Here is a 25,682-nt window from a genome sequence, read left to right as displayed (position 1 = left end):
CCTTATCAATTTTATGCTGGCCCACTATGCATTTGTGTCCCTTGAGATTCTGTACCACAAGAGGTATGTTTGATTTCAATACTCCCACAGAGTCCTTTCATTTGTCATGCAATACGCCCACAGAGTCCTGCTCATTTGTCATGCAATATGGCGTTACACAGTTAGCGACCCCCCAATCGCTAGTGTAACTCTGCATGTTTTGAAATATGGAGCAATTTTTCTAAGGCAGATGCAACGGTAAGTTCTAATCCTTACCCTAACCTGTATTCTTTCAATTGTATCATTATACCATAACAGACACAACAGTAACAGCATCAGCGGCAACAATAGCAACGCCAAAGTAATAGTATGATTGTTGATGGCCAGCACCTGGTATCACGTCGACAAATAACGTACTCCAAGTTGGTGAAAGAACGGTCATCTTTAACTAACCTAGCTTTACGACAAAGAACTGTGCAAAAAAACCCATTATCGTCATTAAGCCGTTATAGGATTTATTGGATTTATTGGCTTCAACTGATTTGGCATCACTGGCTTTGCTTACTTTTTCAGCTTGATTGAACTTTGAACTCAATGTGAGTTCAATTTCTTGTAGACGACTGCAAGTTATAGCGTAAAGATTAGAACCTTCATTCTCACGCAGTATCAAGAACTCTACAGATCTCATGAACTGTTTTCTCAAATCTTTCAACTCACTTTTAGTGCGACTATGAAGAAGGTATTCGAAGCCCCGCTCGTCAAGCATTTCCATGTCATAGATTACACCTCTGGTTCTAAACCTGACCTGTGAATCTTTATCCAAGTCAAAGTCGACCAGCGGTTTGATCTCATCGGTTCCTTTGCTACTTCCGTTCTTGTGGCCCCATATATAGAGTCGTATCTCCTTTTCAATCGCCATCAAACGGCTGGATGTTTTTTGGTAAAACTCTGAGCTTTCATGTCGGCCCTTCCTCAAGTGATACAACACAACCTCGAAAATTAAATACATTCTTTTTAACTCGTCACTAGTCCGAGTCTTAATGATGTCTTCGAAGCTTGCATCGTCAAAACCTTCTAGGATGTAGTCGACTCCAATGCCTCTGAGCATAATTTGAACTTTCACGTTATCATCAAACTCGTGCTTGGGTTTTTTGACAGGAGTGCCATGCTTGGATTTGACTTTCTTGGTCTGATCTTTCGGTTTTTGTTCTGTACTACCAAAGAATAATCCAAAAGAATGTTTCATATTTTTAAAGTCAAATCCCAAGATAGCCTTTGAAGTGAATACCGAAGTGTTCCAAGGTTCCCCAGTATTTTGGGTGGAAATCTGACGAGATGATGACAAAGTATTTTCCATTTTGCTTCCAGAATCTTCTCTTGAACTCTTAGGGAAGACTTTACTTAATTTTCTTTTGATGCTTTGCTTGAGCTTATAGCCTCTTCCCTTTCTTTTAATCTCAACGCGTAGAAATTGTCCATTATCAACAGATGGAAGGAAATTGCTATCAATGCAATCAACTCCACGGACACTTTTCTTGAACTTAGAAAGACAATCACGAAACATGCTTGAGTAATCGGTTTGTTGATTTTGTAGACGTTTTACTTGAGCTTATTCGATTTTAAACTAAAAGATAGTATGAGGAAAAGATTCTAAATCTCTAGGATGACAAAGGCTGAATTTATAGCTGGTGCACAAATAGGATCGCAAGTACAGGTTGCAAAATTTGCAAAGGATGTGCACAAATGGATATTTTGGCTGGAAATACATTTGATTTCTGTCTATTTACATCAGAATCGATATTTAATAGTTTTATCTTAATAGTTGAAATCTTTTGATACTACTATGGAGCGTTTAACTGCCGTGTCAGCAGGCTTTTACCGCAAAACAAGTTACCATCCTCTGGTTTGGCTGCGAAACAATGTCACGTGATAGGTAAAATTGGCCTTAGGAACTACATCGAGGCTACTCTTAATGGCAAATACCATGGACACATAATCATCAGGCTTATTACCTCCCAACTGCAAAATCTTCCTTATTAGTCTTACGCTCAATTTCCACCACGTCATCTACATATACATCAGGACCACCAACCCCCTATCTGAGCACCACACGCGCTTGGGATAAAAGTGGTGCACAAAACAAATTTCTTGTTAGTACCCACTTTCTATACTGCTTTACCTATCTTTCTTCACGAGACTATGATTCAAAGTCGATGAATGATGAAATGGTTGCTCACTTATGAATTAATTTTAGCTTTGTTTCCCGTTCAATTTGAATCAAGATAGGGCTGTGCTTTGCCTACAATTAGCGCCTTCTCAATCTGAAACAACACAAGGCTTTGGTAAAAGACAAGGTTTTTCCTGCTAGAATTCTAATTAATGGCTGCTAAACACCCATAAGATTTAAGTTCTTTGATGCTTTTTTTATTTCACAATGAACTTGTTGTATCATATGTGCAAAGGTTGGTCAATTTACGACAATACCGAGTTGACAACCATATCGAACAGGTCAAAAGGGACCCACTGAGTTCTGAGAACTTATTCGCCTGAAGAGTACCACTTATGTTGGATTACTTGTGTTTGTTTTTGTGTTTGCCACCGTGTGCACAAATGCAAATTTTTGCAACAAGCAAGATTATACTGATTCTACCAGGACTCGACTGATGATCATTTCCGCAATAGTTATTACACCTAAACGCATTCAACGGATACTTTGGAAGGCGCCACCAGATATCCGAACAAAAAAATCTTTGTTAATTATGCAATAAAGGGAATGCGGTGATGGATTGCTAATGGATCCCTCAAATCAATCGAAGTCACTCAAGTCCATGGGTTGTTGAAGTTTTCCAAGGTTTTTGCTGCTTAATTTTCACTAATTCTGAATTCTTCTTTTATTTTTGTCCACAGATATGGTATATTGCTCTGAGTTGGAAATACTTCTGAAAGATAAGGAATCTCCCCCCCAAGACGACTTATCTTTCACAGAGTTAACTCTTGATAGTAAAGATAGGAATTCTCCCCCCCAAGATGACTTGTCTTTGCAATCAGAGTAGACCCGTGGTACCCAGAAGTGTCCTGTACCTTCATGATACCATAATAGGTTCTATTTGTGTTTCCTTCCCAGAGCCCAGCTATGCCACAATCCGACAAAGAAGGAAGTGATTTATTTTTGTCTTTAAGTATGGTATTTTGCTCTGAGTTGGAAATACTTCTGAAAGATAAGGAATCTCCCCCCCCAAGACGACTTATCTTTCACAGAGTTAACTTTTGATAGTAAAGATAGGAATTCTCCCCCCCAAGATGACTTGTCTTTGCAATCAGAGTAGACCCGTGGTACCCAGAAGTGTCCTGTACCTTCATGATACCATAATAGGTTCTATTTGTGTTTCCTTCCCAGAGCCCAGCTATGCCTCAATCCGACAAAGATAGTCACATGGTTAAGAAGAGTTCGGAGTAGTCAGAACAGAAGTAACTCCCTAAGAATCTTCCCAGAGTTTTCACTTCAACCCTAAGGTGACATTTGCCGCTCTCCACGTTATTAATTTCGGTCCAAGCATCTTAAGTAAACTTCTCATAAGCTTCATTAAGCCTGAGATACTTGGACCCAGGCACCTTAGAAGCTCTTGTGGCTGTTATTAGCACAATAACAGTCGCCTGTTACGGTTGGAGTATGTGGTGGGACATTGAGTACATCACTTCACTAATTAGTGACTCCAGGAACGCTACATAGTGTTTGCGATGAATGTTTATCTAACATTACAGAAATTACAATGTCCTGACTTGAAGAAAATTGAGGGACTGTTGACATTCCTACTTAGTGTTCACTCTCCGTAACTAGCATAAGCCTTGAAACATTACCCAGTGGATTTATGACAGACCTGGTCTAGTATGAGGACTAATCAACTGACCAAAAGAGACATCTCATGAAAACTTATGTTGTTTTAACCAAATAAAGTGACAAGATTTTATTGTTTTCTATATTGAATGAAAAGGAGTCCTGGCTACTATTTATTTCTCTTCTTTTCTAGTACTTTTAGTTTATCTTTTCATTAATCTACAAAATCGGTACACTAAAGAGCGATCACCTGCAAAATGTCATCGAGTATTAGACAGATTGACAAAGCTATGCAATACGTCTGTTTAAATAAATTAGTACTTCCTAATATTGAAGCAGTAAATATTCGTCATTTTTGGTCCTGATAAACTAAAGAACATTTCTATCTCAATTTTATGAGCCATGCAAATGCTTTCTCGAATAGTTGATTTTTGAAAGACTGCTCGCTATCCGCATGTGGAGTGTGCAGTCTAGTATTGGATAATACTTCCCCAAAGCATTCTATCAAATTGTCTAACAATTCTTTATGTGAAGAAAGCATGGTCTGCTCTTCTGAATTTGTTAAAGCTGGATGAGAATTGTTAACTTTATCGTTGGAATCTACCCAAACTTCGAACGACTCATTTATCATACTGTGTTGTAGCAAGAATGGATGTATTATCACATCACGGAAGGCCAATAATATTGTGTTTTCTATCTCAACATCGATAATTATATTAGATCGTAAGCCCTGCGAAGAAATCTCATGAAAAAGGTGTTGTAGTGGTTGGAATATTCCTATCAAAGCGAATCGTATTTTCTTGTTGAAATAGATCCAAATTGTCGATAAAATCAACCATTGCTTAATGACACTTGAAGAATTATTTACTTTAGATGGCGAAGGTGTTCTTAACTCTTCTTCATCCCCACTTTCCATATCAAAATCTTTCTTCAACATGTTCATACATTTCACGAAAAATGTAAACAAATCTAGTGAGATTTCTCTGATCTTCAATTCATCAAATTTTTCATACAACTCATTGGGTGTTGTGATCGATGCTGTAGAACTGCTTCTATTTGTTCTTAGTGGTTTTAATTTGGATTTTGTCATTCTTTGTGTAGAAGATGCAGGCGTAGACGAGTGCTGGCCTGGTTCAATTGTTAACTTGTTCGGCTGGACTATGGAAGAGGGCTCTCTCCAATAGTATTCTTTGATTATACTTGCAATATCCTCAATGGTAAATCCAGTGTAAGGATGCTGCAACCCATTACTCAAAGTCTTTTGTGTAGAGGGCATAAATATTGGCCTTGTGATGTACAATAGATTTTCAAAAAACTTTGCGTTGTTCTTACCATTATGATACCTGTATTCGTTATCATAAGAATCCCCCAGAATACCTAATCCTAATTCTTGACTTTGACCTTTTTGAGTTCTGTTTTGTAAGTATTGATCTGTTGGCATCAGTAACTTCCTGTGTATATCCAACAACATAGTGTGATCATTCGGTGCCTCAATCTCTTCGACAGAATAGTCGGGGTCGGTAAATTTATACAACAGAGCAAACTTGATATCAGAAACATACGAGTTTGAATTATTTGATGAGAGACTCAAAGAAGTTCTGGATGCACTGCTAGTTTTCTGCTTCGTGCTGAAATCATTTGGATTCATTAACTTTCCCGAATCTGGATTGGATTGTGTAATGGCTTGATTCCTGTGAAATAAATTATGAAATGTTCCTCCAGGAGAACTCACAGAGTTCTTTCGCCCAGTTACACCTGTATTATCGTTTAACAGACTTGAGCTCAATATTTTTTTTGATACCTTCAACCCATGATGACCACTGGTTTGAATAGTCAATTCGGGTTTGACATTGTTACTTTTGTTGTTAAATAATCTACTTTTAGATAGTCGAAACTTGGACGTACTTTGAGGCTTCTTAGTATCCAAACTAGATATTGTCGATTGAGTTTCCTCATCACTATTGTTGTATTGGGAACTTGTGTCAAACTGAATTGGTGGTTGGAAGATATTAGTAACTGACCGATTTTTCGTGAACAATCTTGTTAGTGGATTTGTCTTCAAGGTGCTAGTACTGACATTGGATCCCAGTGAAGAATTAGTCATGATCTTCTTGAGATTGTTGAAACCCACACTGGAAACATTTGAAGCGAGGTTATTGGACTGAGTCTGAAAATTAGAAGCAGAAGAGTTGTTCGCATGAATATAGAATGGTGAGGTTCTTTCGGTATTATGGGACTCATCCATGATTGCTTTAAGTGCATTCAATATAGTAGTTAGGGATACAACGGATACTGTTTCCAACCCCCTCCAAAATAGTGGTGCGAATAGTCAATATATTACACGCGGATCAAGAAACTGGGCGTCAAACTTACCACTACAAGATGCTGTACAAAGAGAGTGCAAATACAGCATTAGCAGATAAGGAATATTCCAAAGCAATCAATTACTACACATTAGCAATCAAGAATGAGCCAACTAGTTCGTTTCTATTCTCGTCAAGGGCAAAGGCATATTATATGAACACTAAGGACCTCCCCAATGCCTCCATGCAACAATGGAAGAAGGTTACAGAAGACTGCCAGAAGGCACTACTGCTTGATAAGAGGAACTACGATGCAATGTTTTACCATGCTCTATACATACTTTGTGCTCTAGATGATTATGAAAGGGCACTCAAATTGATGGAGGAAGCATACAAGAAATCGCTTGAACACGCGAAATCACTGAAGAAATACCTGCTTCCTCAAGAGATATATCATCAAATACTCCGGATGAAAAAAGCCAAACGGGAGAAAGAAGAGGAGGACCGTATAGTTAATTCACACCCTCTTTTTGAATCAGTACTAGAACTTCTTGAGCAGAAATACAATGAGGAGCTTGAGGACATTCATGAGAAGGAAACAGATAAGTCTGTAATCGACTACTGTGTTACCAAAGTCTCTGTGAAGTATGTTTCAGATATCAAAGATCTCATCAAAGTGTTTTCCAGCAGTTACAATTACGCTAAGGATACGAAGAGAATTGACCCACCTGATAATCTATGCGATCCAATTTCGTTCAATTTATTTCATGAGCCTGTTGTCACCCCATCAGGACATACATATGAGAAGGCATGGTTATGGCATCATCTTTCGTTGCATGACTACGACCCACTTACAAGACAAAAGCTCTCCATTGATCAATGCTATCCTAACTTGTCGTTGAAAGTGTGCGTAGACGAATTCGTCAAAGAGCATGGGAAGAATTTGAACTTGTAGTGTGATTTTTATCTAGAAGGTGATGGAGGATTTGGTTTACTAATGTTATGCTATAGTTCATGTTGTAATATAACTGCTACAGGCTGATTACAGACGTATACAAATAGGACGCCGCAGCAAGATCACAGGCCCATTTGCCGTTTTTGGTCGATACCAAAACAAGTATGCGAAATGTAAACACATTTCAAGAAACGGTTTGGCTGTGTACTGCGATCATGTTTTGAGGTATATAACTAAGAAAGAAAGTTCTATTTTGCTTTCTCCAACCCTAAACAGTATCTCTTCAAATGAATCCATTCGATGAGTCTGAAGACTCGCCCTTTAAAGAGACGCACCCTATGCTACCCAATGCAGCATTTACCAGTGACAGGACATCTCCTCGCAGGTTTCACAATATAGAAAGTTACGAGGATGAAGCTGACCAGAACGACTTCATTGCTTTTCCTCAATCAATGCAAAACAATCAAAGACAGTCTCCTAATATTTTCACTAGAAGTGCCGCCCGTGTGAAGCCTTCGGTTGCAAGAACACCTCTTGAGAATACCCCCAATCTTCAATACGGCAATGGAACTGCCAGAGCACATTTCACTACTAGAGAGTCACCCAAGCGCCAAAAGAAGACTGAAATTACAATTGATGATGAGTATGATGGTAGTTCAAGCTTGGATGGATCACCCGGACGTTCAAACTTTGGAGGCAGCTCCACCAGAAGTGGAAGGTTTCTTGAACCACCTCAACCAATATTTTCCCCAGAAACATTTGCGGAGGCAAATACTCACGATGACCAGGACACCATTACCGACGAAAAACGGGATAGCTATGACTATGACTCGTATGAAAAGGCCCGTGAGATTGAAGAAAGATCAATGTACTCTGAATCAACCGCGTACAGTGGATCATCTTATGTTTCGGAAATACCAAATCATGAGAGTCAATATTTCAGTGAGTCCATTGATGGCAACATCATGAACAACATCAGCAACGGCTATCAACCAAAAAGGGAGAAAACTATTTCAAAACGTAAAGTGAGATTGGTTGGTGGTAAGACCGGAAATCTTGTTTTAGAGAATCCAGTGCCAGAAGAATTAAGAAAAGTATTAAGTAGGACTGAATCGCCCTTCGGTGAATTTACACATATGACATACACTGCATGCACTTCGGAGCCAGATGACTTTGTCAAAGACGGCTTCAACTTGAGAAGTGGAAAATATGGAAGGGAAACCGAAATTGTTATTTGCATCACTATGTATAACGAAGATGAATATGCATTTGCTAGAACAATGCATGGTGTTATGAAAAACGTGGCTCATTTGTGCTCAAGGCACAAGTCATCCAAATGGGGTAAAGACTCATGGAAGAAAATTCAAGTGGTAATCGTTGCTGACGGTAGAAATAAAGTTAATGAATCGGTTTTACAATTATTGACAGCTACAGGATGTTACCAAGATAACTTAGCCAGACCATACGTGAACAATAAAAGCGTGAAAGCTCATCTTTTTGAATACACCACACAGATATCAATTGATGAAAACCTCAAGTTTAAAGGTGATGAAAAAAACTTGGCTCCTGTTCAAGTGTTGTTTTGCTTGAAGGAACAAAACCAGAAAAAGATCAATTCCCATAGATGGCTTTTCAATGCATTCTGTCCAATTTTAGATCCCAACGTCGTGGTTTTGTTGGATGTTGGTACCAAACCAGATAACCATGCGATTTATAACTTATGGAAAGCTTTTGATCGCGATTCTAACGTTGCGGGTGCAGCGGGAGAAATTAAGGCTATGAAGGGAAAAGGTTGGATAAATTTGACTAACCCTTTAGTCGCCTCTCAAAACTTCGAATATAAAATGTCTAACATTTTAGATAAACCAACAGAGTCATTATTTGGTTACATTTCCGTGTTACCGGGTGCATTGTCAGCGTACAGGTATATTGCGTTGAAAAATCATGATGATGGTACTGGACCATTGGCATCCTATTTTAAAGGTGAAGATTTGTTGCGGGATGGACAAGATAAGCAGAACAACAAATCAAACTTCTTCGAAGCTAACATGTACTTAGCCGAAGATCGTATCTTGTGTTGGGAACTAGTGGCCAAGAAGGATGAAAACTGGGTTTTAAAATTTGTGAAACTGGCAACAGGTGAAACAGATGTTCCTGAAACTATAGCCGAATTTCTCTCCCAGAGAAGACGTTGGATCAATGGTGCATTTTTCGCTGCATTATACTCATTGCGCCACTCAAACAGAATTTGGAAGACTGATCACTCATTTGTAAGAAAATTCTTCTTGCACGTCGAATTCGTATACCAATTCATCAATTTGGTCTTCTCATTCTTCTCCTTGAGTAATTTCTATCTTACATTCTACTTTTTAACTGGTTCCTTAATCCACAACAAACACATGGGTCATAATGGTGGGTTTTGGGTTTTCACAATTTTCAACTACCTTTGCATTTGTGTGTTGACTTCCTTATTCGTTGTTTCCATTGGTAACAGACCACAAGCGTCGACTTTGATCTTCAAAACATTAATAATCATCTTGACGATCTGTGCATTATATGCCTTAATTGTCGGGTTCTATTTTGTTTTCAGTACTCTTGAGAACTTCGGTCTTGGTGAATCCTCAACGTACGTCATGGTAAGCATTGTTGTTTCTTTATTGGCAACCTACGGATTGTACGCCTTGATGTCAATCTTGTACTTAGACCCTTGGCACATGTTGACTTGCTCCGCGCAGTATTTCTTGATGATTCCCTCGTACACCTGTACATTACAGATTTTTGCATTCTGTAACACTCACGATGTTTCATGGGGAACCAAAGGTGATAACAATCCAAAAGAGGACAAGAGCAACCAATATATCATTCAAAAGAATGATAAAGGCGAGTTCGAAGCAGTGGTGGTAGATGTTAACGTGGATGAGTTATACTTGGAAACTTTATACAATATCAGAGCTAAAAGATCCAGCAAAAAGGTTTCATCCAATGAGACAAAATCTACCCCAATGGATGGAGAAGATTACGCCAAAGATGTCCGTACGAGAGTTGTCTTGTTATGGCTCCTTGCAAACTTGGTGTTTATTTTGACCATGTTACAAGTGTATGAACCTGGGGAAACGAAGCAGAATGCTTACCTTGCGTTCATTTTGTGGACGGTGGCACTCTTATCTCTCTTCAGGGCAATTGGCTCATTTGGTTACCTTATTCAAAACTCAGCGAGATTTTTTGTTGAAGCAAAGAGCAAATGGAGCCATAAAAGAGGTCAAGGTTATTCTTTGCCCGGAACCAACGCATTAAACTAATTAATACCCGTATACCAATATATATCTCATTTGTAATGGCCATATGTATGTCGCACTTTGTCGCACTTTTTGATTCGATTGTCGTTTTTCAGACATGTTTACTTTTAGAGATGAAGTATAAATCCGATCATTCATTATCGTCAACAAATTTGAATTTTGATAAATAATGGTAGCCTTGGATAGAAAAAGAAAAAGTGGCTCGTCCCAATCAAATGGAGTAAAGAAGGCAAAATCGAATGCCACTTCTTCATTCATTTTGCACTCGTATTCAAAATTGCCCGATCTCAATGCATTTCCTAAAGCAAAATCAGAACCTTTGGACATCTTTGTATGGGGAACAGGCTCCATGTGTGAACTTGGATTAGGACCTTCTGCTAAGACAAAGGAGGTCAAAAGACCAAGACTTAATCCATTCTTAACTAGTGAAAAATTGGGTGGAACTCATATAGTCGATTTTGCTGTTGGTGGTATGCATACTCTTGCTCTTGATGGCTTAAACAGAGTGTGGTCATGGGGCGGAAATGATAGTGGTGTGTTAGGTAGAGATACATCTCAAGCAAAAGAAGTATTGAAAAGTGCTGATGACCAGGATGAAGATGATGAAGATGGTGACTTGAATGAAGCCGAATCGACACCTGGCTTGGTCACGGGCTTGCCAAAAGATGGCAAGATTGTTCAGCTAGCAGCCACGGACAACTTGAGTGTAGCATTGTTCGACAATGGAGAAGTTTATGCTTGGGGTTGCTTCCGTTGTAATGAAGGTTTGTTGGGATTCTTGAGAAACGAAATTAAGATACAGAAAACCCCATTAAAGATTGCAGAACTCAAGAATATCGTTCAGCTAGCTGCTGGTAAGGACCATTTGCTTGCCTTAGATTCCAAGGGTATTGTTTACGCTTGGGGTAACGGTCAACAATATCAGTTGGGTCGTCGTGTACTTGAGAGACATCGTTATCGTACTTTAGAACCTCAACAATTCGGTTTGTTCAACATTAAGTACATTGCCAGTGGGGATTTCCACTGTTTTGCGATTGATCATGATGATAAGGTGTATGCTTGGGGCTTGAATCAGTTCGGTCAATGCGCCTTAACTGATGAGAATGGTGACCTAGAAGATGGGTCTACCATTAGCAAACCAACTGTTGTTGACTCTTTATCTAATAAGAATATTGTTGAGATTGCTGCTGGTGAGCATCATACTTTGGCCGTTACTGAAAACGGTGACGCCTTAGCCTGGGGTCGTTACGATATGAAAGAAGTTGGAATCTCGAAAAACGACTTGCCAGAATCAACTTTTAAGGATCAACATGGTAATCCTAGGTCTATCCCCACACCAACCAAATTAAAATTCATTAAAGATGACAGTGGTATCAAAATCAAGTCTGTTGGTGCAGGATCTCATCACTCTTTCGCCATTACGGACGACGGATTTGTGTACGCTTGGGGTTTTGGAGATACATATGGACCTGGTTTGGGACCATTGGACGAAGATGTTGAAACACCTACAAGAATTGTGAATACTGCCACTAAGTATCACGATATTGAGTTAATTGGTGCAGGAGGACAGTTTTCTGTTAGTGGAGGTAAAAAAATCGAAGATGAGGAGAAGGCAGAAGACAGATTGGAAAAGTATGAAGAACTTGAAGAGTGATCAGCCTACTACTCACATAGAACATTGTAAAAGTAAATAATCGATGTAAAAATATAATCAATGCTTTTTTTTTTTTTGCTAATGGGAAGTATATTATAATCTACTGACTATATACTTATTGGGATTTTGAATGGTGGGAAATGTTCCTGTACCGTCTGAAGTAGATGAATTTTGCAGTGGTTGTTAGATTCATGGACCGTGTCATGTGACTAAATACCTCTAAATTATCCCCGTAACGTCCCCAGCTAAAAGGGACTAACTATTGAGATTGGCCAATAACCCGCTGTTACATAAGGCTCTAAGAAGTCTCTAAACACCTCTAATCGAAATAATTGGCTTTAACACAAGAATCTTAGGTGATCAACTTATGCTAAATACTAATCTGTTTTCAAAAATTTGAGAAAAATGTAAAACTTCCTAAAAAAACGAAAATGATAAAAGACTTCTCCTTCACGTCTATATACTTACTTAAAGTATTCAAAGCTTAATTAGCAGCATATTTCCTTTGGGACGTAAATGTCCTTAGTGCATTATACATATCCCTTTATGAAATGCCAAAAAATCAAAATTTTCCTTTGATAAAAACTTGACTGGTTTTTTGAATATATATTAACCAAATATCAAGCGACTTCGTGGCCAAGCTGGTTAAGGCGTAAGACTGTTAATCTTGAGATCGTGAGTTCGACCCTCACCGAGGTCGTTATTTTTTTGCCTCCTGCTTCGTTGCCCACCTGCATACAACTTCCAACAACTTGACAAAATCACTTGAAGGTGCAATGAGACTGTTAAGCTTCATGTCAAAGTATCCATAATGTATCACAATGGATTGTCAACACAGAGACAGGGATCAACCAAAACAAGTGCAAATACAGGCGAAGAGCCTCAAACTCTAAGCAACAAGGCTCTCAGTGATGAACAAATTTACCAATGGGTGTCAGAATTGGTCACAGGAGCAAATAGAGAGCGTGCATTACTAGAGTTGGGAAAGAAGAGGGAACAATATGATGATTTGGCATTGGTTTTATGGAACTCTTTTGGTGTGATGACTGTTCTTCTTGAGGAGATCATATCTGTTTATCCATATTTGAACCCACCAGTTTTGACAGCATCGATCTCGAATAGAGTCTGCAATGCATTAGCATTGCTTCAATGTGTTGCTTCAAATGTTCAAACTCGTGGATTGTTTTTGACTGCAAATTTGCCATTGTACTTGTATCCATTTTTGTCTACCAATGCAAGGCAGCGTTCTTTTGAATACTTAAGACTTACCAGTTTAGGAGTCATTGGTGCATTAGTGAAGAATGACACTCCTGAGGTTATCAATTTCTTGCTCACCACTGAAATAGTTCCTTTGTGTTTGAACATTATGGAGATCTCATCCGAATTATCAAAAACTGTTGCTATCTTCATTTTACAAAAAATATTACTTGATGATCAAGGATTGTCTTACATCTGCACTACGTATGAACGTTTCCACACTGTTGCATCTGTCTTATCAAAAATGATAGACCAATTGAGCTCAAACATTAACAACCAGAATTCCCAACAAACCTCGAGTAGTTCCGGAAGATTATTAAAGCATGTTGTCAGATGCTATATGCGTTTGTCCGACAATCTTGAGGCAAGGAAAGCGTTGGCCAATATTTTACCTGAGCCTTTGAGAGATGGAACTTTCTCTATTATTTTGCAAGATGACGTCGCTACAAAGAGATGTTTGGCGCAATTATTATCCAACATCACCGACCAGCAGTAGAATTACCTTGATCTTTGGTATTTCCATTTTAATCAATTTAGCCCGATAGTGTTGAACTCAGTGCTAGAACCGGTTATCGCAAGTCTGATACGCACATTTCACGAACTACTGTATAATAATAAACTTCAAACTGAATAACGTGATTGCCAGCCTCAATCTCACGACGCAGCAATAATCCAAAAATGTATTGAGGCGAGGTTCAGACACAAGACATTCTGAAAAAAAAGAAATGTCCTAAAATGTCGTACACGATGGGTAAATAGTAATAATGTATTTAGATAGCTATTTGGGCATCACTTTTTATGAATTAACTTATTATGGGCAACGATAAGAAACATCAATTCACGCACTCAAATACCCGTCGGAGGGCTTCTGTTGTTTATGGATCTGATGGGAAAGGAGGTATTTTCGTTCCTTCGGATTTCATCACCGCTGGTCCAGATGATGGGGCTGAAGATGAAAGTATTATAAGAAGAGATGAAGAGTCAGCAGTCGGCTTCAGTGAGACTGAACCATTACTTGCTCCCAATGGACGGAAATTCAGCAAGCATCGTAAATCAAGCGTTGCTAGAGAGTTGATAGAGGAAGAAAGAGAACTATTAAAGAGTCATAATATCAATGTGGGCGCCGATGAAGATGAAGTAATTGATGCATTCGAGAATGCGGTGATCAACAAGCAACTCGAGGAAACAACTTGGCAAATTGAGCTTGTTTCGTTATTCAAGGCATCAATTCCTTTGGTTGTTACCTTTCTTTTGCAAATGTCTCTTTCTACCGTATCTGTTTTCACTGTTGGACATTTAGGTGCAACAGAATTGGCTGCAGTGTCAATGGGATCTATGACTGCTAATATCACTGGTTACGCTACAATTCAGGGAATATCAACTGCTTTAGATACGTTGTGTCCACAAGCTTTTGGTGCCAAGAAGTACACTTTAGTAGGTGCATACATTCAAAAGTGCATAGCTTTAATCGTTGTTGTCATGTTGCCCATTCTTGTGATTTGGGTCTTTTTCGGTTATGGGCTCATTTGCCTTATTGTGCCTGATAAAGAGACGGCAAAGCTCGCCGCTGTCTACTTGAAGTACATTGCCCCAGGAATCCCAGCATACATTGCTTTCGAATGTGGTAAGAGATTTTTACAGGCTCAGGGTATTTTCCATATCTCCACTTATGTCTTACTTATTGCTGCTCCATCTAATTTGGTAATGAACATTTTCCTTGTTAACAGAATCGGATACTTGGGTGCACCAATTGCTGTGGCAATTAATTACTGGATCATGGCATTGGGATTGATTGTATCAATTGTATTCTTCATTGACAAAGATCAAACCCCTAGTGGAATTCACCCATTATCTTGTTGGGGCGGTTTGAACGTTAGACAGGCATTTACAGGCTGGAAAAAGTTGGCATCTTTGGCACTTCCAGGATTAGTTATGTTGGAAGCCGAATTTCTTGCTTTTGAGATCTTGACCTTGATGGCTTCATATTTGGGCACTGTTGCCCTTGCAGCTCAATCCATTGGTACGACAATGGCAGCATTGGCTTATCAAGTGCCATTCGCAATTGGCATTGCATCTTCCACTCGTATTGCAAATTTCTTGGGAGCAGGCTTAGTATCTGCAGCCAGAACATCTACAAAAGTTTCAATTAGTTTTGGCTTGGTGATTTCCATACTCAACTTTTTGGTCTTATTTTGCTTCCAAACGCAAATTGCCCAAGCTTTCACCAAAGACGAAGACGTTATCAGAACAGTTGGTGGTGTAATGTGGCTTATTGCTATTATGCAAATTTCTGATTCCATGAATGCAAACTCCGCTGGTTGTTTAAGAGGTCAGGGCCAAACAAAGATTGGGGGAATTGTGAACTTTGTCTCCTACTATATGCTAGGAATTCCTTTGTCAATTTACATCACCTTCTACTCTAGATTTGGAGGTACTTTACATGGGCTCTGGTTTGGTAGTTTTGTTGCCTTGACCGTCATCGGGGTAGTTCAAAGTTACTACGCCTTATGTGCTGACTTCGAGCAGTTATGCGAAAATGCTAAAAAGAATACTACTGTCGAGCATCATTATTAGATAGACTAGTTATTAATTTGTTATTCTCTTTCGTTAATTTAGTATACATGTAAGAAGAAATTTTTTACAATATTAGAATGCATCGATCATTGTGGCTTCCTTAGTAGGTACCTCGGGAACTCTTGGTTGTCCTGCCAACAATTCTCTACGAATCTCAGGGCCGATTGCATGATGAAATCTTTGTCTAACCGTTTCTAACAAGAAGTCTCTTTGGTCATCAGTGATGTCATTCTTATAACGTTGAGCAAATGCAAGGAAAGCTTTGTGCCAGACAACAGGGAGTTGTGGTCCAGACTCATTAGCCTCAGTGTCCATGGCGTCACGATCTTGTGCAGCATTTCTGAATCTCATGAAGTAGAATACTAACTCATCGATGGTTTGATATGGTAATGCGTACTTCTTCTCAATAAGAACACGTACAAATACGGTTGTTGATGGTTTGAACTCACGTTGAAGTAATTGTGTCAATGCAACAGAGGAATGTAAGACTGGCACAGAGACTTTTGCCAAAACCGATGCAGCAATGGTAGCTTCTCTAACTGAACAGAAAGAGTCCACTAGAGGAAGTAAGAATCCTTTGAAAAATGCTGCTGGTTTATATAAAGATTTCTTTAATGCTCTGTAAATATGATAGTTCAAAGAATGATCCTCTGAATCTGCGATGGAAGTTCTGAATCTTTCCAATAATACGTTTTCAACAAACTTCTGTGCTTCATTTGCTTGCAAATTGGATACAAAAAGCTTTGTGCCTTCATAGACTGCATGTGGGGTCCATGCTTCAGGGTTGGTCACGAAAAGAACATCCTCCCAGTTTTTTAACGAAGGTAAGACCTTGAATAATTTTGGTAACTTACCATGCGTGTAAGTTGATAAGATTTGGCCGATCTTTTCGTATGCAGCAATAACCTTTGGTGGCAAAAGAACAGCATCAACAGGTCTTTCCGTGGCCTGAGACTGGCTCTCCTTTTCTTGAATCTTTGCCAAAATCTTATCAGCCAAATTGATGGAATTTCCTGTACCGTTGTTTTGAAAGTACTTATTGAATAACTCTGCATCCTTTTCATCAATTTCGACTTCTTCTTCCAAAATTTCCTCTTCAAAATCAGAGTATTCCTCCTCATCTTCCTCGCTTTCTTCGAGGTCATCTTGGTCATTTGATCTAAGAGATTCACCAAAGGTAGGAGGTACAACATTTTCTTCTTCTTTCAACTCTTCTTGTTGTTCCTTAGCCAACTGTAAGATTCTTCTCGAGGAGGCTGCATCTAAGAAGCCTTCTTCTGTTTCTTCTTTCTCCTTCGTAACACGGGAAGATCTAGGTAAAGTCCTCAAGTTCCCCTTCTGCGAGGAAATATCCTTCATCAAGGGGTTATGGCGTTGTTTGCCTTTGGCTTCGTTGACTGTGATCTTTCCCATTGTGAGGATGTTTTCTTACAAGCTTGTGGTTAGGTTTTGAGAGCCAGGTCAATCCTATAAACTTCGGTTGGTGCGAGATGACTTCAAAAAAAAAATAAAAAAAACTAACTAATCTGCAGGTGTGCTATCCTCACAAAGAGGCTAGAGTAGATGAGTTGTTCTCCCAACAAATCACATATGGGGAGGTACCTATAACCTTGATTTAAGTAGGTGAACTTGGTAACAAGAATACCAATGGTGGGAATCTCATCTGTAGCAGACGATGATTTTATAGTAAACTTAAGGAAAACCAACTCATTGCGTGCTATAATAGTACCTGAGAATGTTTCATTCCACACTGGGTTAAATCCGTTTTCACTTATCGAATGTGTCCTGCCTTTCGACATATGTGGGGCGTCCCATTCAATGGAATTTGCCCCTATGATTTCGAACACCACAAATGGGTTGATGGCACTTTCCGAACTCTTAGATTTGGGGAGCTGGTGAGCACTGATTATCTCAATATCAAACCTGAATTTCAAAATCCTCTCTTCTGTCTCAACTGCCCTAATAGACTTTAAAGTCGGCTTTCTCAAAGATTCAGGCTTCAAGACATATCCCTGGTCCTGTGAACCTTGAAAAAGTGCTTCGTTAATCTGTTGACCTAAATCATAGGTTTGCCAATTCGTAGCAACAAATTGCACACCATGCGTCCAATAGTTAATAGGAATAAAGTTTGATGACCTCAATCTGAACTTTGAAGGGTATACCCGCATCAAGTATTTCCTGTTATGTTTGTCTATGGCCTTTCTCTTGCTGTCATCCTTTAACATAGAGTTGATTGATTTCTCGCTGAGAGAAAAGCAGTGGTTGTAAGTTTTGGACTCAGGTAACGAAAAGTTTCGAAATTTAATTCCTTGAACATAGATTCCTAAAGAGCTGAGTTCAGGAGCAATCTTGGGTTTTTCGGCCTTGCTTCGTAATGAGAATGAGCTCCTTCTCACTTGAATCCCGTTGTCTTCACTGAAAGAAGTTGTGGTCGAAGAAGTGGTACTGATTTCTGTATTTTCATTAGATTGAAATGGGCCACTATTCTTTTTAACTTTCAACAAAATCTTGTTCCTCAATTTATTTGGTGAAGGCAACATATATGAATCGCTTTCCAATGGCACTGTGATTAAAAGATCTCCCAAAATTTCTTTTATCAAAGCTACCAATTTCAATTGGTTTGGTATAGAGCAGTGTATCTCAAGACTTAGAATTAAAGGAAGCAGTGAACTGATAAATGCATATTTTTTAATCGTCTTTATGACATTAACGAATGAAATTGAGGAAGTAAAGGTTCTTCCGTGATTCACAATAGGACCATCACTATTTAAGTTGGTGCTCCCAAATGAGTTCTTGCCATTATCAGTGTCAGAAATTGCATCATCTTTTCCATCCCAGATATCAATCTCAACACATTTGCATCCTCGCTGCAAGGCCCTAACATACCCATCAATTGATGAATCTCCCGCAACCTGACGACCCATCAAATAGGTGTTATGTGAGGACGAAACGAAGTACTCATTGAGTGGCTGGTCGAGATTAGTGTGGAAAGAAGAGTTCAAGAATGGAGAGTACTTTGATAGTAAAAAGTTATTCAAACTTTCTGGAATCCAAGAGTCCCGTTTCCCTATGCAGAATTTTTTGAATAGCCGTGAAAGAAATTCATCGTCAAAGTTTTCTTTTTGAGTATTCCTTATGAAAATTTTAAATACATCGTATGTCATCGGATTACTTTCCCCACATAAATCCTTCCAAATTTCTTCGATGTCTTCCCTTTTTTTTAAGATCGTTACAAAAGTCTTAAATTGTTCGAAATCAAGCTGCTCCATTAAATTTCGAGGAGAACCTTCCGTAGCAGAATTAGATTGAGGAGTTTTAGAACCCAGTCCCTCGATAACCTCATCGAAAATTTGTTGTAAATGCCTCTGGCCAATATTGATATTTAACCTCTTTGTGTATTTGAGAATGTCTTGGAAGTTCAAATATTCCTTTGTATCTTTATTATTCTCCTCCAAGAAGTCCATATTGTTTGGAATGTCAACATCAGGAAGGTTTAAAAATTTATCTCTAATGTCGTCACGGTACAGTTTCAAGTTTTTCAAACCTAGGGTTAATCGTTTGAAATCATATTCTGTATCTGCAATGAGATTGAGAGTCTTCAATTTTCCTTTCTTAGAATTGAAGTATATGACAGTGCACCAATTGGATTCGAAATCCTTCGAAATATGTAATTCTTCCCTATATGGACTGGCATTTTCTTGGAAGATCAAGTCTTTTATATCGTCGAAGTATATTTCGATAGCTTTCTTGGATGAAGTGGATATTGAGTTATAAGATGAAACACTGTTAGGTGTACTATTATTCTGAGATGCAGTCTTTGAAATCAATAATCTGTGAAGACTATTGGAATGAATGGATTGATTGGAAGATACGTTCTTCCAGCTAATGCTGAAATTTGATGGGTCCACCTTAAGAAAAACTCTCTTCTTCGATTTATGTGATAATTTCATTAGGGATAGTCCGTCTTTGAGTAGCACATTTGGGACTTTTATACGACCAGGATGGTCTATCAGAGCTTTCAGATCTGAACGCAATTCTGGCGCTTGAGTGGACACATTGGCCGGATTGACTTGTGGTTGATTTTCTGATGAGAGGCAAGGGGCACTCTTTGAACTGACTAGTTGTTGCGTGTGATTGTCCACAACTGGGACCTCCATCTCCAAATTTCCGTCTGACTTGCTTCGCTCCAAATCTTCATGAGATCTGTTTGCTTGTACCAACTTTCTTAGTGGATTAACTGGACCTTTGGAGATTTGTTCATTGCTATTCCCAACGCTTTTGCCGTCATTTGTCCTGAGATTGACTAGTAGGCTTGGAAGATTGGACAGAATAGGTGAGACCAACTTAGATGACGGAGGTGTGCTAGATACGAGTTCGGTATCCGAGGAGGTGTGAATGGTTTGCAGATCCATCACCAGGTCGCTGTCACTTGCAGTATAACTTTCACTTCTCATCTTTCAGCGGTCATCTTTAGATGAACATATCTGATAGTACCGATTTCGTGTAACATTTTTAAAGGTGCGAGCGGGCATCGATCTAAATATACACACTAAAGATAGCCAGGATAGGAATGTATTAATGCCAGGATGCCTACCCCACTGAAGAGCTTCGAGGTCATAGTAGCTTAGAATATTGATCCATGTTTGAACTTGTTTCTATTTGATACAACTATAACTCTACAGTATCGTCTAATCTCACATCTATCTTGTGCTCCTGCAAGTAGCGCTTGACGTCATTGACTTCATACTCTTCCCTGTGGAAAAGCCCAGCCCCCAATGCGGCGTCAACACCACAGTCCAACTCGAAAACTTCTTTGAAATGTTGTGGATTGCCAGCACCCGAGCTTGCAATAACTGGGATTGCAACGTTACTCTTGATTTGCTTCACAAGCTCATGATTGAAGCCCTTATTTGATCCATCGTGATCAATCGAGTTCAACAAGATTTCACCAGCGCCTAATATCTCACAAGCGGTGCAGAGCTCGAGTGCCCCTAACTCGTGTACTTTACGACCACCTTGCGATGTGACTTGGTAGTAGCAGAAACGTTCACCATTTGGACCGAATTTGGTGGGATCGGTGATTTCGATTGTACGCATGGAGGTTTCGGAAGGCAGTGATAAATACTTTCTCTTTGGATCAACCGAGATGACTACCGCTTGATTACCGAACTTTGCAGATATCGTTTCGATGGAGGACTTTCCGGTTGGAACCTTATTGTTCTTGTAAAATTCTTCAGCTATATTGACAGCATCAGACCCAATACTCACCTTATCGGCACCAGATTTGAAGTACAAATCAGCAACTTTGACAGCAGGGACGGCTTCGCCCGACACCGGGTCAATCAAATCTTTGATTCCTCCGCCGACTGTTAAGGGCACGAATATGGTTTCTGCAGCTTTGCTCAATACTTGGAGCATCGGCAAGTCCTTTATTGGGGAGTTTCTGAACGAGGTGATATTGAGAAAAGTAACTTCGTCAGCTCCTTGATTGTAGTACCTAGTTGCTAACTCGATTGGCTTACCCAAGTTTCTAACTTCACTTTCAGAATCAGAACTACGAACGTTGTACTGATCTCCCTTAGTAACCACCAAATCACCTGCATCATTAGTTCTCACATCCAAACATGCGATAACTCGCTTCGTAAGCCCACTGAGAGTTGCTTCAACCCCCTCAGTATTTTGAATGTCCTTCTTTTCCAACTCTTCGAATTTCTTTCCTTCCAAGAAGCTTTTGATTACCTTTAGACCAGCAACTCCCGACTTTTCAGGGTGGAACTGTGTTGCAAAAAAGTTCTTGTATGCCACAGCAGCCAAGAATGTTTCAGACCCATATCTACTGAATGCAAAATCCCAACCGTTGGATGCTGCTTCTTGGATGATTTTTTCGTCGGCATCATTCTTAAGTATGGCGGCGTATGAATGGACAAAATAATACTTGTTGATGGTGTTGATACTGTATAAAGACTTCTCATCAGCTAATTTCTGAGTTCCACTAGTAATTTTTTGAACACTATTCCAACCAATGTGTGGTACAGATTTCAAAATCCCTCTTTCTTTAAAGGACTGGTCTTCTTTGTTGAATTTAGAGAGTTTGAAATCCAAATACTTCAAGCCTTGATGTTCGAGGCCCGGACTTTCTTCACTCTCTCTGAACAATGCCTGTAACCCAACACAGATTCCCATCAAAGATCTTCCACTGGAAATGTACTTCTTGACTTCTTCAACAAGACCCCTAGAGTAAATTTCCTTAACGAAGTGACCGTAGTTTCCTACTCCTGGAAAGATCAACTTCTCAATATCTTTGTCAAACTGTTTGAATTCCTCAGCATTGTGGATAAATTTTACCTCGTAATCACCAATGCGCTTAATTGAATTGGCAAGTGACTTTAAATTGCCACTCTCGACGTCTATGATGTAAACTTTTGGTGCCATTGCTCTATAAGACTGTTATCGTGAATACCTGATTTTCGCATTTTCGCATAGCCGCTAACTATGACTCAATCAAAAAGTGAGATTACGTTATCATACAAAAGAATCGAAATCTATTAATTAGTTATAGAGAAATGAATTGTCATGCTTTATGGGTGGAGAGTGACTAGGTCATAGATTTCTAGCAATCTATAGCTATTGCAATCGATCCTAGTACTGTAGTTTAGTCGGAAGGCTTTTTATGGGCCTTAATATTAATTAAGTAATGAACATCTTCAGCATCAACAGTGCTAATTTCATCCGAATCTTTGAAATTCATACAGCATTCTTTCATGTGACCAACCATCTCATGCAGAATCAAGCTGACATGTTTATAGAGGAAGTGATTCACTTCGTTATTATTGTTCAACAATACAATGCTGTATTTGACTTGTGACTTTCCAAATACTTCAAGGAGTCCTTGCAAAATCACCCTAGTTACGTCATGAATACAGTCGAATTTTTCATAAAGCCAGCTTTGAATTTGAGGCTCTTTCTTGGAAGTTCCATTTATAGCCTCATCGATGTATTGCTTAACGCAGTCCTGTCCAATATGGATGAACGGTACTTCTATTGTACCACCTGGTTTTAATACTCTATGCAATTGTCTGAATGTTGTCAAATAATTATCTAATGTGATTTGGAATGGTAGGTCCCTACTCTGGATAAAATCAAATGTATTATCTGCCAAAGTTGAGAGTGAGTCGTCGTAATACTCAAAGTTCATTGGTTTGTGACCGTATACTGCTGATGGATCTGGAATCTGACGCCGGTTCACATGTGCATATTTTGGAGAATTGTTATCAAGCAGTTTATGCAATTTAACAAGTTTGTCAGGAGTAGTTACTTTGTATTGCTTGAAATCGTTAATGTAAAGCTTCTTCGTGAATGTATCGAATAATTCCTTGTCTGATTTTTCAAACGAATTCTTTACTGTCTTCTTCTCGAGATCATCATATAGTTTTCCGTCCTTAATAAGCTTGTGATTTTCTGCGTAAACGTTTGATTCAAAAACTCTCACAAATGGAATTGTCACAGACAAGTACCAAGCGTATTGTGCACTGAAAGCGACATTGTAAAAAAGAACCTTTAATTGCTCAGGATTTCCCTCTTTAATACGTTGACGATGTTTGCTGTATAACTCTGCTAAAACCCTTCCATCTATGATTGAGTTGTTATTGAAGTTGGACAAGATTTGTATGTGATACTTCTCCAATAAGATGTATTCGTATGAAACCTTTGTTATCAACTGGACTAAAAGGCCAGCTTTTATACTTGCTTCAGTTTCGCCAGTTGTCCCAAGCGATTCGCCTCCAACTTCTTCCTTTTTCTTCAAATAGAGCGCAGTTGAAATTTTGGAAAATAAAGTCTTGTACTCATAATGCTTACGTTCCGTTTTGTTCAAGTATTTTGAGTCAATACTGGAAGGCAAATCAAGCACATATCGTACATAGTTGGTAAAGTTGATTTGCATCAATTCCTCATTATTGGATATTCCAATCTTGGTATGTGAAGCCTCCAGCTCTTTTTTGATCAAACCACGTAAGAATCTTCTGGCCTCTAGACTTTTATGAGCTAATAAACCCTCAAAATACGAGGAATCATGGTCAACTGTAATATCAAAATCACTAGAATAGTCTTTGCTAACGCGGTACTTGTTAATGAATTTTTGAATGGAATGGTGTCTGATACTGGCAAAATTGATTGGATCTCCATGATTATGATCAGAAAGTAAGGAAAGAAAATTGTTGTATCTGAAGATCTGGAATCCTGGTGTGAATAAAACTTCTTTCATGGTTTGAATGCTGTTCAAGTAGCCAAGACTAATGAGTGGAACAAACCTTGTAATACCTAGCTCTGATGGCCTTCTGTTAATTGAACGATGTGGTTCTATCTCTAGAGACGGAGTAACATCGATTTCACTTGAATGCAGAGGAATTGAGTTGTCGTATGAAGCTTTGAACAAGCTTTGTTTTGAGCTCGATTTAGATTCATTTTGGGACGATGGATGGGGGTATTTGGATTCCACGATTTTACTTTCAATAGTTGGGCTGGGACTTGGACTACCCCCCAATAATATACTGGAAAGTTTTCTTGAAAACCTTGAGGAAGTAGATCCCTTGTGATGGGCAGAAGAGACTTGGCTGAGGGGATTAACCGTGCTTGATTGCATCGATGAGAATGAGCTGTTACGTCTAAATTTCGAAGCCTGAGGGTTCAATGAAGAAGAAGAAGATGTTGTGGATAGTTCTGAATTGTTCCGGTTCTTATCGAGGGTTGGATTCTCCGATTTTGAAGTGGTTAAGGAGCTCATTAGCTGAGGCTTGGATGGAGGTAGTATCGGGGAAATGCTTGTATTTTGTTCATTTGATAAGATGCTTTGCATTCCCGCTGTCGACAGGCGGGGGCGATTATCCTGATTCCCCGGATCTTGATTCTGAGAATTTTTCAACTCTTTCAAACTATCATCCAACTTGGTAATGTTAATGGCATCATGTTTGGGGTGTGTAAGGGATTTGGGGGGAACTGGTGCAGTGGGGGTTGTGGGGTTGGAATCACTGTGAGTGGAAAGACGACGGTTCGAATTTCCCGATGAATGGGAATAAGTTGATTGTGAGTGTGAGGACTGTGAGTGTTTCTTTCTCAGAATAATGCTCATTTCATCAGTGGCTTGTGAGTTTAGTGAGTCCAAGTCGCCCCCGTACTTGTCTCTGTGTTTCTTGACCCGCTTCTTCTTTCTCAACGAGGCATTTTCCAGTTGTGGCGAGTCCTTATCCTTCTTTGCATCGTCAAGCTTCTTCTTGGTTTGATACAGAACCAGCGGAACTACGAAGAAACTCATGACTTTCCCGAATTCAATGCCCCTGTCAGATTTGTTGTTGAGAAATAAAATCTATCAAGGAGTGGCAGAATTGACAGGCGTGCTTGTTGTGGCGATCACAGATAGATGTTGCGAGTTTGACGGAAGTTGACGGATGGTGCTAGTTTTGCCCATAAGATGTATAACGCCCACAGGAACACACTAGCTAGGCAAGGGAAGATAGTAGAATAAAAAAGTCAATTTAGGATTACGTCTGCCAAATAAAATGACGATCTACAGTAGGTCCGTAAGGTGCGGTGCCAGCGTTAGTAACCCGCGAACAACCGCCAGTGATGGGTGCTAGTTCTGGATGGATAAACACCGCGAGGCCAGAACAAAGACCGAGGCACCACTAGGAAGCGGTTCCTAACCAATTGTCTCGTGGCAGCTAAACGGAAGCCTCCGGCCAACAAAAACCGGCCACTGCTAATCCCCACGCAATATGTCATGGGGCGATGTTGTGCAGTTTACTCCTGCGCCTGGAGCTGTGGCCTGCTAACT

At 39.4% G+C, this 25,682-nt stretch overlaps 11 protein-coding genes and 1 non-coding gene across 12 annotated transcripts; 6 read left to right on the top strand and 6 right to left on the bottom strand.

Annotated features, from left to right (window-relative positions):
* Nucleotides 1–427: 427 nt before the first annotated feature.
* CANTADRAFT_7290 (uncharacterized protein) lies at nucleotides 428–1,543 on the bottom strand (the record flags this gene model as incomplete). The annotated part of the gene is made up of 1 exon (XM_020211092.1): nucleotides 428–1,543. The coding sequence occupies one exon, from the start codon at nucleotides 1,541–1,543 to the stop codon at nucleotides 428–430; it is 1,116 nt and encodes a 371-aa protein (XP_020062919.1).
* Nucleotides 1,544–3,977: 2,434 nt separating this feature from the next.
* CANTADRAFT_26847 (uncharacterized protein) lies at nucleotides 3,978–6,097 on the bottom strand. The gene has a single exon (XM_020207909.1). The coding sequence runs from the start codon at nucleotides 6,057–6,059 to the stop codon at nucleotides 4,197–4,199; it is 1,863 nt and encodes a 620-aa protein (XP_020062918.1). The 5' UTR covers nucleotides 6,060–6,097; the 3' UTR covers nucleotides 3,978–4,196.
* A 99-nt stretch (nucleotides 6,098–6,196) lies between these two features.
* CANTADRAFT_55362 (U-box-domain-containing protein) lies at nucleotides 6,197–7,072 on the top strand (the record flags this gene model as incomplete). The annotated part of the gene is made up of 1 exon (XM_020210438.1): nucleotides 6,197–7,072. The coding sequence occupies one exon, from the start codon at nucleotides 6,197–6,199 to the stop codon at nucleotides 7,070–7,072; it is 876 nt and encodes a 291-aa protein (XP_020062917.1).
* A 287-nt stretch (nucleotides 7,073–7,359) lies between these two features.
* Nucleotides 7,360–10,371, top strand: CHS1 (chitin synthase; the record flags this gene model as incomplete). Its single annotated transcript, XM_020211792.1, has 1 exon — nucleotides 7,360–10,371. One exon carries the CDS (start codon nucleotides 7,360–7,362, stop codon nucleotides 10,369–10,371), a length of 3,012 nt encoding a protein of 1,003 aa, XP_020062916.1.
* Nucleotides 10,372–10,537: 166 nt separating this feature from the next.
* Nucleotides 10,538–12,022, top strand: CANTADRAFT_7286 (Ran guanyl-nucleotide exchange factor; the record flags this gene model as incomplete). The annotated part of the gene is made up of 1 exon (XM_020211091.1): nucleotides 10,538–12,022. The coding sequence occupies one exon, from the start codon at nucleotides 10,538–10,540 to the stop codon at nucleotides 12,020–12,022; it is 1,485 nt and encodes a 494-aa protein (XP_020062915.1).
* A 626-nt stretch (nucleotides 12,023–12,648) lies between these two features.
* Nucleotides 12,649–12,722, top strand: CANTADRAFT_t210. Its single transcript has one exon. It is a non-coding gene; the product is annotated as a tRNA-Asn (tRNA).
* A 121-nt stretch (nucleotides 12,723–12,843) lies between these two features.
* CANTADRAFT_91250 (CCR4-NOT core subunit) lies at nucleotides 12,844–13,775 on the top strand (the record flags this gene model as incomplete). Its single annotated transcript, XM_020211791.1, has 2 exons — nucleotides 12,844–12,882; nucleotides 12,924–13,775. The coding sequence occupies 2 exons, from the start codon at nucleotides 12,844–12,846 to the stop codon at nucleotides 13,773–13,775; spliced, it is 891 nt and encodes a 296-aa protein (XP_020062914.1).
* Nucleotides 13,776–14,092: 317 nt separating this feature from the next.
* CANTADRAFT_54237 (uncharacterized protein) lies at nucleotides 14,093–15,853 on the top strand (the record flags this gene model as incomplete). The annotated part of the gene is made up of 1 exon (XM_020210300.1): nucleotides 14,093–15,853. The coding sequence occupies one exon, from the start codon at nucleotides 14,093–14,095 to the stop codon at nucleotides 15,851–15,853; it is 1,761 nt and encodes a 586-aa protein (XP_020062913.1).
* Nucleotides 15,854–15,925: 72 nt separating this feature from the next.
* Nucleotides 15,926–17,266, bottom strand: ENP1 (snoRNA-binding rRNA-processing protein; the record flags this gene model as incomplete). Its single annotated transcript, XM_020210269.1, has 1 exon — nucleotides 15,926–17,266. One exon carries the CDS (start codon nucleotides 17,264–17,266, stop codon nucleotides 15,926–15,928), a length of 1,341 nt encoding a protein of 446 aa, XP_020062912.1.
* A 119-nt stretch (nucleotides 17,267–17,385) lies between these two features.
* PLC1 (phosphatidylinositol phospholipase C) lies at nucleotides 17,386–19,890 on the bottom strand (the record flags this gene model as incomplete). The annotated part of the gene is made up of 2 exons (XM_020208744.1): nucleotides 17,386–19,595; nucleotides 19,650–19,890. Coding segments are annotated over 2 exons (2,451 nt in total), but the record flags the coding sequence as incomplete, so codon positions are not given.
* Nucleotides 19,891–20,521: 631 nt separating this feature from the next.
* Nucleotides 20,522–22,285, bottom strand: HIS7 (imidazoleglycerol-phosphate synthase; the record flags this gene model as incomplete). Its single annotated transcript, XM_020210348.1, has 1 exon — nucleotides 20,522–22,285. The coding sequence occupies one exon, from the start codon at nucleotides 22,283–22,285 to the stop codon at nucleotides 20,522–20,524; it is 1,764 nt and encodes a 587-aa protein (XP_020062910.1).
* Nucleotides 22,286–22,387: 102 nt separating this feature from the next.
* CANTADRAFT_26843 (uncharacterized protein) lies at nucleotides 22,388–25,544 on the bottom strand. Its single transcript, XM_020207907.1, has one exon. It carries the CDS (start codon nucleotides 25,161–25,163, stop codon nucleotides 22,506–22,508), a length of 2,658 nt encoding a protein of 885 aa, XP_020062909.1. The 5' UTR covers nucleotides 25,164–25,544; the 3' UTR covers nucleotides 22,388–22,505.
* Between the last annotated feature and the right edge of the window lie 138 nt (nucleotides 25,545–25,682).

Source organism: Suhomyces tanzawaensis, assembly GCF_001661415.1.
Source record: "Suhomyces tanzawaensis NRRL Y-17324 unplaced genomic scaffold CANTAscaffold_6, whole genome shotgun sequence".
NCBI lineage: Eukaryota > Fungi > Ascomycota > Pichiomycetes > Serinales > Debaryomycetaceae > Suhomyces > Suhomyces tanzawaensis.
Note: the sequence above shows the minus strand (reverse complement) of the source record. Positions and strands in the feature narration are given on the sequence as shown.

Coding starts and splice junctions, on each gene's coding strand:
- CANTADRAFT_26847 (XM_020207909.1), bottom strand. CDS start 6,059: ATGGATGAGTCCCATAATACCGAAAGAACCTCACCATTCTATATTCAT.
- CANTADRAFT_26843 (XM_020207907.1), bottom strand. CDS start 25,163: ATGAGTTTCTTCGTAGTTCCGCTGGTTCTGTATCAAACCAAGAAGAAG.